This window comes from Acanthamoeba castellanii, assembly GCF_000313135.1.
Source record: "Acanthamoeba castellanii str. Neff unplaced genomic scaffold scf7180000084758, whole genome shotgun sequence".
Taxonomy (NCBI): domain Eukaryota; phylum Discosea; order Longamoebia; family Acanthamoebidae; genus Acanthamoeba; species Acanthamoeba castellanii.
This window is the reverse complement of record NW_004457380.1, coordinates 479,215-498,172: the sequence shown is the minus strand read 5'-3', so window position 1 is coordinate 498,172 and position 18,958 is coordinate 479,215. Positions and strand designations below refer to the sequence as shown.

The window sequence follows — 18,958 nt, the reverse complement described above, 5'->3', positions numbered from 1 at the left end:
TGTGGGCAGAAGTTGCCGCAGCACTGCCACCTTGGCCTCGTCGGTGTGGCTTGATAGCAGAAGGCCCCGCACCACCTTCTCCATCTTGATGGGGACCCAGGGTTACGTCGTGTGGCTTGGTTGTGCAAAAGAAATTTCCACTTTCCTGGCGCTTTTCCTGTTTTTCCCCTTCGCGTGGCCCGGCAACAAGCCGTCAACAGGAGAAGTCCAAAGGAGGAGGAAGTCGAGGTGCGCCAGAGCTCAGCATGACGCTTGTGGTGAATGGTACGCCCTCCCATTTTTATATGTTTATTGATTGATTGAGCAAGTTGTTGTTGATCGAGGCGATACGGTGTAGTGGTGAAGGGCCGCAACCTGCCGTCTGCAGATTCAAACGGTTTGCCTCGCCCCAGCGTTCTTTTTGCGCTCTCTCTTTCTCTCCTATTTGCTGGGCTTTGTGGGAGTGCGGTACGGGGAGGGAGGGAGGAAGGGAGGGCTGACAGCACCGTGTGCTGCAGGATATAGCGACCCGTACTGCGTGTTGCAGGCCGGGCAACAGAAGCACGTCACCAAAATCAAGAAGAAGACCCTCAACCCCTTGTGGAATGAGTCGTTCCTCTTGTGCGTTCTCTCTTCTCCCTCCCCCTCTCCTTTTGTTGCTGGGTCGTGCGGTTTCTTTTTTACAACCGCCCCGGCTGAAGGTCCACCTCTCGCCACTACGTGACGCGGGGCACACTGCCTGCAGTGATGTCAGAACCGTAGACAAGCTCGTGGTGCAGGTCTGGGACAAAGACGCCCTTGCCAAGGTGCTTGCTCATGCGGCTGGACCGTGCGTGCACGTTGTGTATTGTGTCGTGTGTGCGCCGGTTGCGTGTATGTTTTGCGGAAGCTTCGCAGCTCGTGTGTAGTCGGTCGTGCCCAGCGCATTAGGGAGTTCACGTCTTCTGCAAGCGCGTCTCATGCATGACCACCACCACCCAGGACGATTTCTTAGGGCAGTGCGTGGTCGAGCTGGGAGGTCTCATGCTTGACGGCTCCGACAGCTGGTTCCCGCTTCGCGTGCGCGCCCCTTTTCAATTCACCCCTCTCTCCCTCCCTCCCTCCCTCCCTCTCGCAAGGGCCGAGTCCGTGGATCGCACCATATCGGCCCAACCTCGTCGTCGCCACTACTCACCTACACGGTTTGGCTAACTGACTAGCGGTATCGCCTCTCTGTGTGCGTTGTTGTCGTGTGCGTCGTGTGCGTCGCATGTGTCGCATGTGTCGCGTGTGTGTGGCTCTGCGTGGAACCGCGGCGTGAACAATAGAACCGGGACGGGTCCAGCGCGGGGGCCAAGGGGGAGCTCCTCCTCCAGTTTTCCGTGGAGGGCCAGGCTCAGCCGGTGCGAACACGCAGCACCGCAGATGCACCCAAGCACGCCTCCTCTTCGTCGGGACCGGCAGCGCTGCCCAAAGTGCGCTGCCCCTCCCCTCGCTCCCTCGTGTGGCTTGGGTCTGGGTCTCTCCTTGGCTACAGAGACACGCCTGTGTGGCTTTGCTCGCGCGGAATCCGGCCCGCAAGCTGCAGCTCATCAGAAATGCGGCGTACGAATATATGTTGTACTATACTACGCAGGAGGCCTACGTCACAGGAGACAAGATGTCGTCGTCGCTGTTGAAGGACATCAAAAAGCGGGTGGAGCTGTTCGTGGCCGGCCAGGCCACCTCCGACACTCCCTTCGTGGGACCTCCTGACGGTATCTAGACCTTTATATTTATATATTTATATATATTGATAGCACATGCCTTTCATCAGCTTCGCTTCGCGCCCTGCTCTCCACCAACGTGCCACTGTTGCCGCATTGCCTCGCCATCGCGCTCTGAAGGCCTTACATGGGGCAATCCGGCTAACGGTGGCGCGCGTCATGTGCCGTGTGCCGTGTGCCGTGGGGAATGTGCCAGGACCCGCTGCTACGCTGAGTCTGAGCGGGGTGGGGCTTACCTACGTACCCCACACGGTGGGCGCCGTCACTCAACTACAGGTGCCGCTGCTGCTGCTGCTGCGCCGCTGGCGCGTACCCCGATCTGTCAGGCTCTGGCCCAGGACTAAACACTTCGACCCTCCTCCTCCTCCTTCCCTCTCTTCTTTTTCTGTTTCTCTGTTGTTGCGCGACGGCAGGGCCTTAATCTGGGGTTCAACAAGCTGAAGAGCTTCCCGCAGCTGACGCCCCTGGTGTGCCTGGAGGTGCTGCACATGGAAGGCAACCAAATGACTTCCCTCTCGGCTTCTGGTACGACGCGGCCCCGATCTCCCTCTGGCTCTTCTTCTTATTCTCGTCTTTTCCTTTCTTCTTCTTCTTTTTAATTCCTGTGCTGCAGTGGGCAGGCTGACGCGGTTGCGGGAGTTGCATTTGAACGGGAATCAGCTGGTGGCTCTGCCGGACACCATCGCCAAGCTGGGGGCGCTCGAGAAGCTGAGCGTGGCCAACAATCGCTTGACCACGCTGCCGCCCCAGATCGGATGCCTGAGCCGACTCGAGGAGCTGAACCTCAACGGAAACCCGCTCGTGCAAGGCCTGCCTCCCGAGGTCGGAGCGTGCAGTGCGCTCGAAGTGATGGACCTCTCGGCCTGCCAGCTCACCGTCCTCCCCGACGACTTCACCCTGCTCACGCGACTCATGGAGCTCAACCTGGCCTCCAACCGCCTGGCCCAGCTGCCCCAGGCCGTGGGCCGCATGACCAGGCTCGTGCGCCTCGACCTCTCCGACAACCGCCTCTCCGACCTCCCCCTCTCCGCCGGCCACCTCACCGGCCTCCAGACCCTCATGGTCCAGGGCAACCCGATCCGCAACCAACGCCTCCTCGAAAAGTTCTCCATCGGGTCCGACCACCTCGTCGACTACCTCGAACGACGCATGATGGGTATATATATTCTATATTATATATTATATATACCCATCATATCCACCACCCACCCACCCACAGCAGGCCACACACGGCACCACACACACACACACACACACGACATACACTGTCTCACCAAGCTCCCGCCCTCGTGCCTTGGTATTGTAGAGTACTTGGCCGACCACCCCAGCGTGGATCTGCAGGAACTCGACGCTCTCCGGGTTAAGACCTCGGCCCAGGTGGTGAACCCCTCCCCAACAGGCGATCGCTGTTTTTCCCTGACCCCTCCTTCCTTCCCTCCTTCCTTCCTTCCTTCCGGGTGGTGGTGGTGGTGGTGGTGGTGGTGTTGGTGGTGGTGGTGGTGGTGTTGGTGGTGGTGGTCGTGGTGGTGGTGGTCGTGGTGGTGCTGGTCGTGGTGGTCGTTGGTGGTGCTGGTGGTCGTGCTGGGGTGGTGACTGGTGGTGGCTGGTGGTGGCTGGTGTTCGTCGTGGTGGTGGCTGGTGGTGGCTGGTGGTGCAGGTTCAAATGCGTTCTGGTGGAGTTGCTGCGTCCGCCGCTGGGGGTACCCGAGCTTGCGCACCGCCTCAGTCGCCAGTGAGTCCAGTTCGGCTATTCCTTGCTGTCTTTCTCATGATGTGCGTCGGTCGTGTTGTTTGTGCGATGTGCGCGATGTGCGCGTGCGCGGCAGGAGGGCAACGCGGTCTGGTGCACCAGGGCCAGGGCAATTCGCCCCAACCGGGCAGCGCGTCGGACATGCCACAGAGCAGCATGTCGCTGGAGCAGAAGCTGGGGCTCGTGCGCAAGGAGGGACTCACGCTCATGACTGAGGTACGTGCAGCCTGGCCTCCAGCCCCCTCGGGGGCTGGCTGGCTGGCTGGCTCCTCATGTCGCTGCTTGTGTGGTTTTCCTTCCCCTCTATTGTCGCGGGGGTGGGCCACGTGTGCAGCTCCAGAGCAAGCTCGCCACCATGAAGAGGAGCGTGGCCGCCACACAGAGCCTGGACCAGGCTCTGGGTCTGGCCCAATACCTTCGCAACATGAAACCGGCACGCCCCCCTCCCCCCAAAACAGCGCTGCAATGGCCGAATGAGAAAGCTGAAGCCTCCTCGTGGGGGACCCTCTCCGATGGGTGGGTGGGTGTTGGCAGGGGGTGGATCAGCTGAAGACGCTTCTCCCACCACTGGCCAAGCCAGCGCCGCCTCTCATCCAAAAGACCGACGACAAACTGACTGCTGTGAAGAAGACCGTCAACGTAGCCCTCTTCGACCTCGAAAAAACGCTCGCCACGGCCCACAACATCCTGGCCAGCGCACAGGTACGCACACACGCCGCACACACACGCCGCACGGCTTTTGCCCTCCAAAGGGTTGGATGGTATGGTATGGTTGGTTGAACGTTCGTTAAACACGGGTATGGCTTGGCGACGGGGGGCCAGGATCCACGAGTTGTGGTGCAGCTCGTCAAAATCGCCAAGGCTCTCGTTGCGGTGGTGGCGTCCATCGCCTAGGCTGGGCGGCTGGGTGGCCAGGGATAAGTCGAGTTCCTCCCGCCCGTTCTCCTTCTCCCCGGCCCGCTCGCGAGCTCTCGCGTGGAGCGGTGGCACACCACACCGTGACGGCATCCTCCTCCTCCTCCTCCTCCTGCGGCGGCAAAGGCCTACGCGCGTGTTTGACCCTGCTGTTTCTGCTGCTGCTGCTGCTGCTGCTGTGCCAGTCTCTTCTCCAGCTCAATGAACGCCCTGTCCCACCGCCCCGCCGCCCCCACCAGTCAGCCTATGGCCATCCTGGCCACGTGGCGCTGCAGAAGCAGCCATTCGTTGTTCGCTGAGAGGCACTGAACAGAACACGACCTGGTGGCGGCGTCCATGCCGTTCTCTCCCTCGTTGCTCTGTTGGCTTTGCTGTGTCCCACCGCCATCATCACCACCTTGCCCGTGGTGGCGTGCATCCAATCACCAAATTGGTGGTTAGTCTCGAACCCCTGGCCCGTCTTTCGCTTCAACTCGGGCACACGTACCTGCTGGTTGCTGCTGCTGGTGCTGCTGGTGGTGCTGGTGGTGCTGCTGCTGGTGGTGGTGGTGGTGCTGGTGGTGGTCGAGCTTGCCGCTCCCGCTTTGCTGCAGGCGCTGCAGGGCCTTCCTGCGCCGTTCATAGTCTTCGCACTGTTCCCCTGTTGCGAGCACGCGGTGGAAGCGGCGGCGGTTAATGCCCACCGAGCCCCAGCATTGGGGGGGGAGGAGAGAGAGAGAGAGAGAAGGAGAGAGAGATGGCGGTACAATAGGTCACCCACACGCAGTTGGCGCAGCCCGACCCACAACACTCGCCCTCAACTGCAACTCACCACACAGCCCGTCGCGCGTGAGAGGTGCGCAGGTAGGTAGGTAGGTCGGTCCACACCAGCTAAGCGCGAGCTGCATACGCATGTCCCCCCCCCGGGGGGGGGGATGCACACAGGAAGAGGGAGGAGGGGCCATGCACCGGGACGAGGAGGGGGGGTCAGAGGCGGTGCCGCCATTCCCTCCTGCGCCAGCGACACCAGGCTCCTCCGCAAGTGGGAGGTGAGCAGCCCCGATCCCCGAGGGGTACGTCGCGGACCTACGGCGACCGGGGCAAGCAGAACGGGAGGACGCCCACTTCGAAGTATCATGTGGTTAATCTCTCTCGCTTTTCTTTCTTGGAATAACTTCTTTTTTCTTTCTTGCTCCATTTTCCTTTTTTCGTGAGTGACAGTGCCCGGTGACAAGTGAAAAACCAGGAACAAACTGGGAAGTACGCCAGGAATGCAGCAGCGGAGTGAAACGGACTGTGGCGCGCGGCAGGGTGGTCCGCGAGCACTTGAAGTGTCCGCACATCGACACAGAAAGAAGAGGGCAGCCAGCGCGTGCATCCTCCGTGTCCCGATTTCCCACTACCCGTAACGGAGAATGGCCGATCAGCAGCAACTCAATTCTTCTCTCCCCGACGCGGCAGCTGACAGCCTGCCATCTGATACCCCCTCCAAGGCCGCCCCCGACGCAGCGGGCGAAGAAGGCAGCTCGGCCACGACGACGGCCGCGGCGATGAGTACTGCCGCAGAAGACGCGGTGGTAGAGACAAGCGAGGGGGATGCATCCGCCAATGCCGCACACAGCGAACATAAGAAAGGGGGTAGGCTTGGTGCACTTCAGAGAGGTGAAGGATCTGCCAGCAGCCCCTTCCTCACGCGGTCCACGGGAGAAGGTCTGGGTCATCTCGAGCAGCAGGATGAAAATGAACAGCAGAGCAAGGAGACCGAAGGAGCCGCTGCACGTGAAGAGCGGTCGGCCAGCCCCATCCCCACGCCAACCACGCCTGTGGAGGAGTCGGAGGAGGACCGCATCATTCTCGGACCGTCCACGCTCAACCCCGAAACCGGGAAGCGTGTCTACAGCCAAGACTTTCTTCTTCTCTTCCAACAGCTCCCGGTAACGCATCCTTCTGCTCTTTCCCCTAATTTATATATATATCATTGTTCTACATTCATGTCCTTTTTCCACATTCGTGTTGAGATGTGGAGGGTCTCTCTCTCTCTCTCTTTTGGACCACGCACCAGAGCACTCGTGCTGACATCTCTCTCTCTCTCTCTCTCCATTCTTAGACATGCCGCGAAAAGCCCGAGGGGCTGTTGGAGATTGACGACATTATTCCAGGCTCCGGGAAGCCGAAGGCTCAGGGTGGACGTTCCGGGCCAGGTTCAATGGGTCCGCGGGGTGCCAGGGGCGCTGCTAGTGGCTCCTCATGGGTACGCCGTCTGAGCGCGCTCTTAAATCCGAAAGAAGTACCGAGATTAGCTTCGGCAGCCTCTCATCATGGAGCCCCCCTCCACCAAACGTGAGCAGAAAACCAGGAGTCAGGGAAGCGGAGGTCGCGGTAACGGCGGAGGCAAGCCCCCGCTTCAAGGGGCCTCGGGAGGCCCGAAGATATGGCGGGAGAGTTCTGGGAGCGTCTCAACAGCGGCTTCCCTTTCTACCGATACCGCAACAGGTACGTACGTGCGCTGCTACGCCGGGCGGCCTCCCTGTTCGCCATTGGCAACCGATGGTCCTTTCTTGTTACACCAACCGTCACTCATGCGCTGTGTTGCGCGGATCTGGCATCATCTGGCCAGCAGATAACAAGCACGTGTGGCAAAGGCCGAGGAAGGTGGAGGGCAATGACAAGATTTTCAAGGAGATCAAGGGGTATGCCTTGTCCCTCCCTCCCTCCCTCCCTCCCTCCCTTTCATTCCGTCGTCCCTCACGTGGTGGCTGTCCTGCTCATTCCATCATTCTTCCTCCTCCTCCTCCTCCGCCGCCAATCGCCGCCAGCATCCTCAACAAGCTCACGTTGGAGAAGTTCCAGCCGCTCAGCGACCAACTAATTGGCCTGCTGGGCCAGGTAACCGATGTCAGCATGCTGGACCAGGTTATCAACCAGGTGGGCTCCTCCGCCTCCGCCCCCCCCCACCCACAATAGGCCAAAGGTGGCTTGTGCTGACGCTGGATGTCGCGCGCGCGTGAGCCCACGTAGATCTTCGACAAGGCGCTCACAGAGCCGCAGTTCAGCAAAATGTACGCCGAGCTCTGCCTCAAAGTGCAGCCGGCTTGTCCCGAGTTTGAGGACAATGGCAAGAAGCAGAACTTCCGACGGCTTCTCCTGAACCGGTGCCAGAAGGAGTTTGAGAAAAAGGTACCTGCCGCTCCCTCCCCCTCCCCGTTCTGCTGGTTGCGCAGCGCGGCAACCTCTCATCGTGATCGGTACAGACCCAGCTCGACGAAGACGCCGATAAGCTTTCGCCAGAGGACAAGGAACTCAGAGAAGCCAAGGCCAAAACCCGCATGTTCGGCAACATCATCTTCATCGGCGAGCTGTTCAAGCTGAGGATGCTCACGGATAAGATCATGCACGGCTGCGTCATCGTCACACTTCTGCCTCCCATTGGCCAAGGCCAGCCCTCGCACGAGGACCTGGAGGCGTTGTGCAAGCTCATGTCCACCGTGGGCAAGCAGCTCGACGCCAAAACCCGAGTACCTCCCCAGAACCCCACACCCCACCCCACCCCGCCCCCCTGTTAACGTCTCTTCTCTCTTTCCTCTTCTCTTCTCTCTCTCTCTCTCTCTCTCTCTCTCTCTCAACTCGTTCCAGGGCAAGCCCGACTCACCGATGGAGCAGTACTTCCGACGACTGACTGAGATGGCCGAGGACAAGAACCACCCTGCTCGTATCCGTTTCATGCTCACCGACCTCATCGACATGCGCAGGAATGGGTATTGTCTTCCCCTCCCGCGCCTCTCCATCCTCCCGGGCGCGCCCGCATCACTGCCCGCGTGCCCCTTCCCCCATCCCTCCATGGCGCGGCGCGGCACGGCATTGCATGGTATGGCCATACCTCACCTTCTATTTCTGGGGCGTCGTCTGCCTGCCCGTCCTCTCTGCGCGTGTGCCCAGTTGGGTGGGGGTGGGAGCCGACGACACCCCGAAAACCCTCGAGGAAGTGCACAAATCCCTGGCCAAGGAGGTACCTCCTTGACCCCAATTCTGCGTCGTCGCCGTGCCGCTTCCGTCCGCCTTTTTCGTGGAGGCCCCACTTCAGGATTCTGTGTCGAGGCCTTCCTCACCTTCCCAGCGTTTATTTGACCCTCCTCCTCCCTCCTCCTCCTCCTCGTTCCCCTTCTTCCCTCACTCAGGAGGCCGCCCGTGCCGGCAGAGGCCCCGCGCCGCCCGCCGGAACTCGTGGAGCGGTCGTTGCACGGCCGGCGGCGGCGGCCCGTTCCACCCCTGCCGCCCATGCGGCCACCGGCGGTACGGACAATCCCCCGCCCCCCGCCCGCCCCGAGCATTGCGGTTTGCTGACCAACGTATATACCGTGTGCGTAATGCACCACACCCGTGTGTACCGTGACACTGTCGTCGGCGCAGGTGCTGGCACCAGCAACACCAAAGGGAGCGCCGACGGCTGGGAAGTGGTGGGCGGCAGCAAAGGGGCACGAGGCGGAAAGTCTGGAAGAGGAGGTGCCTCTGCGCCAACCAAAGGCCAGCCCGCCGGGGAGTGGGAAACTGTCTCCAACAGTGCCAAGGGGCGAGGCGGCGGCGGCGGCAGCGGCGGCGGCCGGGGCGGTAGGGGCAGCTCCAGAGGGACGGACGCACCGTCCGCGAGGGTACGCGCGCCTGATGCCCATCCATGCTCCCCTCCTCCCTCCCGCGTAGCCGCGTATGGCGTTGATAATCCTAATAATACCAATCCTAATACTAATCCATCCATCCATCCATCCATCCATCCATCCATCCATCCATCCATCCATCCATCCATCCATCCGTCCATCCGTCCATCCATCCATCCATCCACCCAGGGCGGAGGAAGGGGAGCTTACGCTAGCCAGCGCGGAGGAGGACGCGGGGCCACTCCCACCGATCGTTCGCGGAAAGGCAAGGAGGCCGTGGAAGCCCTCCCCGTCAACCCTTTCTCCCTTCTCTCCGCAGAGAGCGAGGGCAAGGAAAAGGTGCGCGCGCCACGCAAGTCAGCTCTTGTTCTCTCAGCTACTGCTGGCCTCGTTGTTGTTCCTCTGAAAACCTTCTCACAATTACAATTGTCCTCGTCTCTCTCTCTCTCTCTCCTCTCTCCTCTCTCGACCCAGGCCGAGTCTGTGGATAACAAAAAGGGCGCGCGGCCGGCCGGCGAAGTCTATGTGCCTTCCCACCGACGCCGCCAGCAGGGTACGTTTACCGGGAGGGATTCTGCATGCCTGAGGCCACCCCTCTCACCCTCCACTACTACTGCGGCGTGCGCCAGCAGGCGAGGACAAGGAGGCGAAGAAGGCCACCGAGGCGGTAGCTCCCGCCAAAGCTCCGGCACTTTCCGAAGAAAAGATCAAGCAGCTGGACAACGACGCGGAGATGTTGCTCGAAGAGTATATCCTCAGCTATGACGAACTCGAAGCTGGTGAGTGCATCAAAGAGCTCAAGGCCCCCGAGTACCACTACAAGGTGGTGTCAAAGGTGCTGCACCTTCACCTTCGCCTCTTCTTCGCTTCTTCTTATCCTCTTCTTCGCCCGTAAGCGTTTGTTTGCTGCTCACGTGGTTCCTCTGCTCCCTCCTCCTCCTCCTCCTCCTCCTGCTGCTCCTCAAGGCTGTCGCCAAAGCCATCGAAAGGAAGGAGGAGCAGCGCAAGCTCATCTCCAAGCTCCTCTTCCAGCTGCACACCGAGCAGAACATTCTCTCGGCTGAGTCCATTGCCCAAGGGTTCGTTACCTCAAACACTGCAGTGTTCCTTTTTGCTCACGGAGTGTCCCAACCCAATCCCACCCTAAACACAACGTTGTACAAATGCTGCAGCTTCGCCGACGTGCTCCAGGCCATCGAGGAAGTCGACGTAGACTCTCCCAAAGCGTCAAGCTACCTCGGAAATCTTATCGGGCAGGCCGTACTCGACGAAATTTTGCCGCTGTCTTTCCTCAACTCTGGCCTCGACCATCTGATTGCCTCAGGGAAAGCCCTCAAAATTGCCTCGGAGGCCTTCCGCATCATTGCCGACCGCACCGTACGTGTCCCCTACCCACCCTTCCTGGGGCGAGCCTCTACCACACGACACACACATGACACACACGAACACACACCACACGTCGCACCTCACTCCACATTTTTCTGCTCTCCTTTTAGAATCCTGAGGAAATGGGGATCATGTGCAAGGAATCTGGCCTTGACTTTATGCGATTCCTGTCGGAGGAAAATCGCAATCTCGACTACCTGAGCAAGTACCTCCGTGAACAGGTACCTACAAACCATGGTTCACTGCCCTCTCGCCGCCGCTCAACACTTCTTTCCTCGGCAGGTGAACGTGGATATGGGCTTGCTTGTCCCCTCAAGCTAGAAGCCACACACCTACCTGGCACACATGAAACAATAAACATAGTTGCAGCCAAAGCCCTCGTGCACCTCTTTGTTGCTTGAATTTCGTGGCGCACACGTCCCCGGATTTTGTCCAGTTTCGCCCAAGCCGGAGTTTTGACTTAGAATTTTGGCGGCCATCACCACACACGCAAGATCACCCGTTTTCTCGGTTGCTCTGTAAGCTCTGGACCTGCCGTTTTGTTCAAAATGCGCCGCAGCGCATGGGCTTCAAGATGTGATAGGATTCAGCCCTCTAGGATGGCTTATTGGGCCGCTAGGACCAAACACAACACAAGCAAGAAAAGTTTTCTTTTCTCGCTTGCCTTGATAGCTAGGGGCCTGCCGATAATTTTCATGACTAATAAGACCATGGGCTACAAGATGCCGCACAAGGGCTGAACAGTGCGCTTTTCGCTTCACCACTGAAAATTACTCGCCCAAACAAACCGCAGCTGTTTTCTCACTTGCGTTGATAGCTGGCAGCCTGCTAATCATTTTCCAGACTAATTAGACCATGGGCTACACGGTCCCACACGACTCAGGGCCTAGATAGCTGGCAGCCTGGCAGCCTGGCAAAAATTATGCAGACCACTTAGGGGATGCAACCGAAACGAGTAAAAACAAATTGCACGAGTAACACTCAAAGAACGAACACACATGAAATTCGTCGAAGGATGGAGGAAAACTCATCAGCCTTCCCAGTATTAGAACGGCGTGGGTGTTGGCACGAGTGGGAGCATTCGTTTATTGAGGGGATGCAACGAAAACGAGTATAACGTTGAACGTGTGGGCCACTCGTGAAACGAGTGGAGAATGTGTGGAACGAGTGGAGAATGTGTGAAACGAGTAGAGATCGCGTGAAACGAGTAAAAACCGCGTGGAACGAGTAAAACCCGCGTGGAACGGGTAAGAAATGCGTAAATAACGAGTAAAACGAGTATATAACGAGTTAAAGTAAAACAACGCGTAAAAAACGAGTAAAATGACCACAAACCACCTGTGGCAACACTGATTAAACGCTTTTCACTAGTTAAACGCGTTTAACGAGTGTTAAGTCGTTAAACTAGTAAAACTAGTAACACTCGTAAAACTAGTTTTACGCGTTTTCGTTGCATCCCCTGGGGATGAGTCGCTGGCCGCGATGTCCGCGGATAATCGCGATCTCCCGCGGACCGCCTACACTTCACCGCACGATTCAGGGCTACAGTGCGCTCCTCACCTAAGGCCTAATCACGCCAACCAATCAAAGCGCTCCAGTTTTCTCGCTTGCTAGATAGCTGGCATCCTCACGATCACGCACAATACACTGCGGTGTGTAGGCTTCGCAGCACGAACTGCTCACGCACCACACGCTGCAGCATGTGCGCCCTCCCTTGTTCCGCGACAAGGTCCACCTCCAGAGAAAACACCGCTGGTGTTACTAGTGGAGATGCGTCGCAGGCTACAACAATGGTGGTGCACCTTGTACTCTCAGGGTTTGGAGTTTAAGTAGATCCACTCCGCAGCAACTGCTGTAGGAAATGAGCCTTGTCCACAGATGTCACAGACCACTGTGGATGTCGTGGACCACCATTGCCTGAGAGTTGAGCCTTCCATGGTTGTCGTGGATCACCACAGATGTCGCAGCCAGCAACTCATCTCCCTACACTGCTAGCGTAGGGCTAAGGAGACTTGTCCACAGATGTCACAGACCACCACTGGCCACTTCATCCACAAGACACAAGAATTTGGTTACAGATGAATGAGTGCAAAAAATTACAGGGGTTGTTGTTGGCGGCTGGTTTGCCAACAAGAGGAGTAAGTGTACTCTTCATTGGGGTCTTGTTGTCTTCAATCACAACTAAAACAGTCCCAGAACAATCCACACAGGTCCCACTGCAGTCCCAAACCAGTCTTGAAATTTCTCCCTACACAAATGCCAAACCTGTCCCAGTGCAGTCCCAAAATTGTGCCCAACTGGTCCCAAAACAGTCCCAAAATTATCCAAAAACACTCCCAAAAATGATTCCAAAATGGTCCCAAAATGGTCTCCCCAAACAAGTTCCAAAATTGTCCCAAAGCCATGCAAAATAGTCCCAAATTAATCCCAGTTTTGTCTCAATACAATTGCAAAATAGTCCTGTTTTGCCCTAAATAGTCCCACCACATTCCCAAAATAGTGGTACCAGGTTCTGGGCTGGCAGGGGCATTAAATTGATCACAGCATTTTCTTGAGACGAAAGTAGGTGTAGATAGAGGCAAATGAGGCAGCCATGCTGATTGTCAGACCACCAGTGGTGACCAGAAATGCAGACTCAGAAGTCTCTAGAAAGTTTTGGAGGTTCTGTACAAACAACAAAGCTAGCTGGTCAGCAAACAGTAGTTCACAGCAGATTTGGAGACATCTTAGCTGGAGGAACATACCATGCCAAAGACACCTGTCACAACTCCTGCGCAGGCAGTGGAGAAGGTGCCCAAGGTGAGTAGCAGATTCATTTTCATGATTTTGTTCCTCTGGGAATCAAGGGTGAGCCGGAAGTACTCCTCTGACACATCAATGGAAGACTGCAACTCAGCTACCTGCAATGATGTACGATGAGACTGGGGTTACGTTAGGCAGACAGGGCGACAAACCTCACTGAGAATGTCATCTAACTGCGCGACATAGTTTTCAATGAGGATTTCTGCTTCCTCATGCTGGTCCGTTCGGCGTCGATGACCAGTTGCTGCCTGGCGCATCCACGGGAGGATGTAAGGATAGCATGATAGCGCAGAAGAGAGAGAGAGAGAGAGCACCTGCACAGAGAGGTACATCGCCGCCAAGTCCTCGTCCGATTCAAGAACTTGATGTAGCGCTCCGCGAACCTGCAGGCGCACGCGTGGAGAGAGAGAGAGAGAAGGCACCGCACACCCGGGGGGAGGAGCGGACAAGGAGGCGTAAGACAAAGGGGAGAAACGAGCGAGGGCAGACGGATGGGTGGCGCGGCGGTACCTCGTGAACTCGCTTCTGGAAAGAGTTGAGCGTTTTGTTGTGGTGCGAAAGGTCGGCGAGGAAGGGCAGGTAATCGTCCTGCCCGTTGGTGGCCTGTTCCAACCCGAACAGCAAGTGGTCAATCCTGGCCTTCAGCTCCCCATAGCGCTCGTACAGCGTGTCGCAGAGCACTGTCAGCACGGCCTCCACCACTCGAAACTCAAATCCACCTACGTGAGCACCAACTTCACGTCTGACCACCACCAGCCACCAGCCACCAACCACCACAGTGTGTGAGTGTCGGAGAGGAGGAGAGGAGAGTCATCCCGCGGTGGTGGTGGTGGTCGTGGTGGTGGTCGTGGTGGTGGTCGTGGTGGTGGTCGTGGTGGTGGTCGTGGTGGTGGTCGTGGTGGTGGTCGTGGTGGTGGTCGTGGTGGTGGTCGTGGTGGTGGTCGTGGTGGTGGTCGTGGTGGTGGTCGTGGTCGTGGTCGTGGTCGTGGTCGTGGTCGTGGTCGTGGTGGTGGTCGTGGTGGTGGTCGTGGTGGTGGTCGTGGTGGTGGTCGTGGTGGTGGTCGTGGTGGTGGTCGTGGTGGTGGTCGTGGTGGTGGTCGTGGTGGTGGTCGTGGTGGTGGTCGTGGTGGTCGTGGTGGTACGGTACATACGTGAGACGGTACTGGAGGAAGGGGCAGAACTGCTGCAAAACGGTCCCGCGTGCTGTTTCCGTGGTGAACAGGATCAAGCTGTTGTGCTTCACGATGGCCTTGAACGCTTCCAGGTTGATGAGAATGACCCCGTCCCGCACCAGAAAGCATGCCAGCTGGTTGGGAAAGGAAACGTCGACTGCCCGCAGGTCCCGCTGTCCCGCCGACCGTCAGTCAGCACACGACCATTCAAGGCTCACGAGCACGATCCCCCCACAAACCCTCACACTTGAAAAGAAAGAAAAGAAAATGAGGAGAGATGCATCAATCAACATGTGAATGAAGAAATGTTCTTGCTGCGCAGCAAGAAAGTAGGCGGGGTACCTTTTGTACGCGCAGCTCGCGCGACAGGTCGGCCTTGGTGAGAGAGACCTCCCGAAAGCTGCCGGCCTCGTCCACCGTGATGGCACGCACGAGATTCGTGCGGTCCAGCTCTTCCCTCCCTCCGTACTGTGGCACGGATAGAGTCTCGTCGGCCTGCTGGTCGGACTCCTGCCCGCCAGGTCGATCCCACGCGGCGCTCGCTGCGCCAGCGACCACCAAGCAGCAAATTAATCATCACCACCACCAGCCAGCGTTGGACACGGCAGTTTTTGGTGGGGCACGACGAAGGGAGCGAGGAAAGGCGGTGAGGTACCACCAATGGAGGCGAAGGAACGCGAGGTTGCTGGCACGTGGCCACGGAGCGGCAGGCCAACCCGCCGCACAACTGGCGCCACGCACAGGCCGAGAACAGCCCTCAGTAATGGCTCAAGTAATGTATCAGGATTCGACATGTGAAATGTGACGATGCAGGCACATACGTGGTTGTGCTACGGCGAGGAGGTGCCCTGCTGCTGCAGTGCCATTGTTAGTGTTCCCCAACAAGCGGCACATCGGGACCCTCCTCCACATGTTTATCGCGTAGGGCGGCAGAAAAGCTGTTGTTTCCCTTTTTCCCTTTTTTTTTCTATTCCTAGGGAGGAGGTGGTCGCCTCAGAGCTTGGCGTTGACGAAGGCTTGCAGGGCTGCATCGCCAGCCACCGACGGCAGCCCTCCTGCTCCTCGAGCAGCAGCTGCAGGAGTCGCGGGGGCGGGCGATCGGGGAGCGGGGGCGAACTGGTCGAGGTAGATCTCGATGTAGGACTTGGGGATGTAGGCCCCCACCAAGCCCAGCTTCTCGCCCACCTGCTCCACCAGCTGGCGGCTGCTTCCCTTGATCTGCACGAAGGTCTGCGCCCCCAGCTCTGCCCATTTTGACCCCCCCCCCAAAGAGGCCATTCAGCCCGCGCCAGCTTCTTCTTTTTCACAGCTTTCATCTGCCAGCATCAACGTCGTGGTGTGGCGGCGTTGGTGGCTGGTGGTGGGTTGTGTTGCAGGGGAGGGCGAGGTACCTTCGAGCGTGTCGAGCGTGACGGAGAGCTCCTCATGGCCCCCCAATACGATGGAGCGGCGATGGATGATGACCGCTATCGAATAGCCCAGGGCCATTAGACCACCGAGGATCTTGACGTTGACCTGGAAGTCCATGGTGGGGGCGATGATGAATTCGTCCTCCTTGAGCGACTCGGAGAACTGGAGGGTGTAGGTGCCCCCGTTGTTCCGCATGCGAATCCAATCCAGCCCGTGTTGCGTGTGCCTGCCATCCGCCATCCGCCGCCGCCGCTTGTCCTCAGGGATCAGATTGTTGGCGTATGGAAGGGGGAGGGAGCAGGACAATAAGACGAAGAGGCCGTACATGGCCTGCTCGGGGTTGCTGTGGTTGTTGTGGTGCTGGTTCGTCCCCGGTGGGCGCAGGTAGATATCTGCACGCACGCAGGTGAGCAGCAAACGACAACGACGACAACGACAACCAAACGCTGACATGAACATGGGCACACACACACACACACACACACACGCACGACGCGCACAGTGGGAGAGGACGGGGATAGGCGACCCATCGGGTGGAAGGGGGGGGGCACGGTAAAGAAGGACCCATGTGGGGGGGGGTGCATACCGTAGTAGTAGTCGGTGCGTACGTCCTTGGCGGTCTTGCCCATCGAGGAGAGTGTGGCCTTGACCACCTCCTCGATCTTCTCCCGCGGGACGGCCTGCGGCAAGGGAGGGACGACCATTGGGTGCGTGGGTGTGCGTGGGTGTGCGTGGGTGCATGGGTGCGTGGGTGTGCGTGAGTGCGTGTGTATTTGTGTGCGAGCAGGTGGCGCGGGTGGTACCGTAGCGGACTTGAGGGTGTAGATGGGGTTCAAGAGGCCGCTGAACGGGTTGAAGCTGTTCACGATGCGGATGTGCGCCTTTTCCAGATCGGGTTCGATGAAGGCCTGCTGGGCGCGCATGATCCACACGCATGAGCCCAGCCTCACGCACGCACGCACGGGAGTGGCTCACGCATGTGGATCATGCGTGGGGGGACGTTGCGGGGGGGGGAGGAATTTGGCGTGGTGCGGCGTGTGACGTGCCTTGTACATGGGGTAGACCGTTTCCGTAATCTGCTGGATCACTTCGCGAGGCTCCTGTCCGGTGCGTTGGATGTCTGTCCCGAGCAAACGCGGGTCAGTACACACGCGACACACACACAACACACACACGACATACAACGGATCATGGTCCCCGGGCGGAGCGGGGCACGGTGGGTGGGCGTGTGTACCACGGAAGATGCGCTTGACGAGGTCGAAGTGCACACCCCCGGACACGGAGATGGCGAGATCGACGAGGCCACGCACGCGCTCGTGGAGGGCGTAGGTGCCCTCCACGATCACCACACGCGACTCCGGCGGAGGCACGTGCAAGTACGCGTACCGGCCGCTCCTCCGGAAGTCGTACAGGGGCAGATCTGTTTCCCGCCCCTCCTTCAGGTCCTGCGGTCTCCCCACCACCGCCGCACCAATGCCACCCCACGGATACACGACACAGCGCGGCGCGGCGCGGCACGACATACAGTCAGTCCCATTGAGAGAGCCCATGCTGCACGGTGCGGTCCACGCGGGAATGCCGCACCGTGAGGTTCTTAACGAGCAGCTCAAAGTCGACCAGGCGGTAGTCGTCGTAGTTCTCCTCCACCACGCGTGAGCCATCGAGGTAGTTGTCCAGCGACACCACCCTTCACGCACCCACGCGCACCGCCACCGTGAGCGGGGGAGAACAGACTGACGACGCTGTTTCCACCACAGGCGCACGGGAAGGCGATCGTGCACGTACAGGCTCTTGGGGATGACCTCCGCTATCTTCTTGGCGATGCTGGTCTTGCCCGCACCCGATGGCCCTGCCACAGCCACCCGCCTCCGGTCAGCAGCCACCCCACGGGCACCAACAAAGGCGCCCAATAACACACCGACGACGCATACACACCACCGCACACACACACACACTGCACACACACAAAGTCAAAGCAAAAGAGGGCGGGTGGTACCGGCGATGGAAACAATGGTGGTGCGGCGGTTGTGCTGGCGGAGCAACTGAATGCCCTTGACCGCCACGAAGAAGCCTTGGTCGAACGACTGCAAGTCCCCCCCCACCACACGCAGGCACGCAAGCGAGCAAGCAAGAAATTGAGAACAACGCCTCCCTCCCTCCCCCCCATAATAGACGGGCCTTACTTAGGCCAAGGCGCAGGGACGAGGGCAAGGACTCGAAGGGAGAAATGAGAGGGGGGGGTAGGCGTACGAGGAGGGCATCCTTGGACACAAACTCGACCTCGCCGGGAAGAGTGGGGTGGGGGCGAACTTGCGCACGGAGCGCTGCCGTCGATGTCGTGCTGCTGCCGCTGCTGCTGCTGCTGGAGGCCATCTGCTGCTGCTGCTGCTGCCGGAGCTCGAGGCGGACAAAGACGGAGGAACGTTGTTTTTATTTTGCCCAAAGGAAAATAAAATAAATAATACTAAAAAATAACTGGCGACAGAAATCAGATGAAGAAATCCAGCAATTAAAAACAAAAAAAAACCCCCATGGTACCAGTCCCACCTTGCGTTCTTGTGTTTGGCTCTACGCGGAGGGCTTGGTGTGGCTGCGGAGGGACATGCCCGCAACGGTGGAAAGCTGCGTCATGGCGGTCGTGACGTCCTCCACGGCTGTGGTCTTGACCCACTTGCGCCGACGCACCAACTGCAGTACATGAGAGAGTCCCGGCCGAGTTCGTTGGTGGGCGGTGTGTCGTGTGCGTAGTGTGTCGTGTGTCGTGTGCGTGAAGTTGAGAGGTGGTGCGCAAGAAGAGCTACAGGCGGAAAATAATGAAAATAATAAAATAACAGGGCGGCTCGTACGGTCTTCTTGGAAGACTTGGGCTGCCACGCGAACATGTCGCCCCACGTGAACGAATACTCCCACCCCTGCCACGCCGCCACCCCGCACCTGTCCGTCAGCATGCATGCATGCGCGCGTGCACGGCCATCATCGCACGCGCCGCCTGCGCGGGTGGGTGGCATTGGGGGGGGGCGATGCGTGGCGGGTTACCTCTGAGTCGGTGCCGGATCCGAGCTCGACGGTCCAGCCCGTGCGGGCGTGGGGGCGTATGAGGGGCGTCCCCTTGGCGTCCGACCACACCGGCCGATCCGTGCCCACCAGGCCCTCCCCACTGTACCGGTGCAG

The 18,958-nt window shown here is 58.9% G+C and overlaps 7 protein-coding genes across 7 annotated transcripts in view; 3 read left to right on the top strand and 4 right to left on the bottom strand.

Moving 5' to 3' along the window:
* Window positions 1-245: 245 nt before the first annotated feature.
* ACA1_216420 (leucine rich repeat domain containing protein) lies at window positions 246-4,368 on the top strand (the record flags this gene model as incomplete). Its single annotated transcript, XM_004337105.1, is given in 15 exon segments — window positions 246-264; window positions 498-600; window positions 725-785; window positions 910-1,038; window positions 1,287-1,433; window positions 1,496-1,715; window positions 1,921-2,033; window positions 2,138-2,249; window positions 2,338-2,880; window positions 3,031-3,101; window positions 3,382-3,424; window positions 3,551-3,690; window positions 3,809-3,994; window positions 4,009-4,176; window positions 4,297-4,368. 15 exon segments carry the CDS (start codon window positions 246-248, stop codon window positions 4,366-4,368), a joined length of 2,127 nt encoding a protein of 708 aa, XP_004337153.1.
* A 458-nt stretch (window positions 4,369-4,826) lies between these two features.
* On the bottom strand, window positions 4,827-5,374 carry ACA1_216410 (uncharacterized protein; the record flags this gene model as incomplete). Its single annotated transcript, XM_004337104.1, has 3 exons — window positions 4,827-4,840; window positions 4,877-5,029; window positions 5,338-5,374. The coding sequence occupies 3 exons, from the start codon at window positions 5,372-5,374 to the stop codon at window positions 4,827-4,829; spliced, it is 204 nt and encodes a 67-aa protein (XP_004337152.1).
* Window positions 5,375-5,783: 409 nt separating this feature from the next.
* On the top strand, window positions 5,784-6,632 carry ACA1_216400 (uncharacterized protein; the record flags this gene model as incomplete). Its single annotated transcript, XM_004337103.1, has 4 exons — window positions 5,784-6,006; window positions 6,037-6,302; window positions 6,476-6,569; window positions 6,595-6,632. The coding sequence occupies 4 exons, from the start codon at window positions 5,784-5,786 to the stop codon at window positions 6,630-6,632; spliced, it is 621 nt and encodes a 206-aa protein (XP_004337151.1).
* Window positions 6,633-6,799: 167 nt separating this feature from the next.
* ACA1_216390 (MIF4G domain containing protein) lies at window positions 6,800-10,724 on the top strand (the record flags this gene model as incomplete). Its single annotated transcript, XM_004337102.1, has 16 exons — window positions 6,800-6,869; window positions 6,989-7,058; window positions 7,185-7,293; window positions 7,387-7,545; window positions 7,620-7,883; window positions 8,002-8,123; window positions 8,305-8,374; window positions 8,544-8,658; window positions 8,776-9,014; window positions 9,207-9,356; window positions 9,492-9,570; window positions 9,650-9,852; window positions 9,984-10,096; window positions 10,190-10,394; window positions 10,514-10,624; window positions 10,686-10,724. The coding sequence occupies 16 exons, from the start codon at window positions 6,800-6,802 to the stop codon at window positions 10,722-10,724; spliced, it is 2,118 nt and encodes a 705-aa protein (XP_004337150.1).
* Window positions 10,725-12,941: 2,217 nt separating this feature from the next.
* Window positions 12,942-15,171, bottom strand: ACA1_216380 (mitochondrial inner membrane magnesium transporter lpe10, putative; the record flags this gene model as incomplete). Its single annotated transcript, XM_004337101.1, has 8 exons — window positions 12,942-13,067; window positions 13,148-13,303; window positions 13,358-13,453; window positions 13,520-13,588; window positions 13,716-13,947; window positions 14,357-14,550; window positions 14,720-14,919; window positions 15,033-15,171. 8 exons carry the CDS (start codon window positions 15,169-15,171, stop codon window positions 12,942-12,944), a joined length of 1,212 nt encoding a protein of 403 aa, XP_004337149.1.
* A 199-nt stretch (window positions 15,172-15,370) lies between these two features.
* ACA1_216370 (uridine kinase) lies at window positions 15,371-18,160 on the bottom strand (the record flags this gene model as incomplete). Its single annotated transcript, XM_004337100.1, has 10 exons — window positions 15,371-15,621; window positions 15,769-16,179; window positions 16,374-16,467; window positions 16,591-16,695; window positions 16,852-16,907; window positions 17,022-17,232; window positions 17,372-17,474; window positions 17,573-17,636; window positions 17,784-17,871; window positions 18,038-18,160. The coding sequence occupies 10 exons, from the start codon at window positions 18,158-18,160 to the stop codon at window positions 15,371-15,373; spliced, it is 1,506 nt and encodes a 501-aa protein (XP_004337148.1).
* A 195-nt stretch (window positions 18,161-18,355) lies between these two features.
* ACA1_216360 (uridine kinase) overlaps window positions 18,356-18,958 on the bottom strand; it is a gene marked incomplete at both ends in the record, with an annotated part of 1,465 nt that continues 862 nt past the window's right edge. Inside the window, 3 exons of the mRNA XM_004337099.1 lie at window positions 18,356-18,475; window positions 18,634-18,699; window positions 18,824-18,895. Coding sequence (XP_004337147.1) covers window positions 18,356-18,475; window positions 18,634-18,699; window positions 18,824-18,895 — 258 coding nt within the window. The remainder of the gene's footprint in view (window positions 18,476-18,633; window positions 18,700-18,823; window positions 18,896-18,958) is intronic.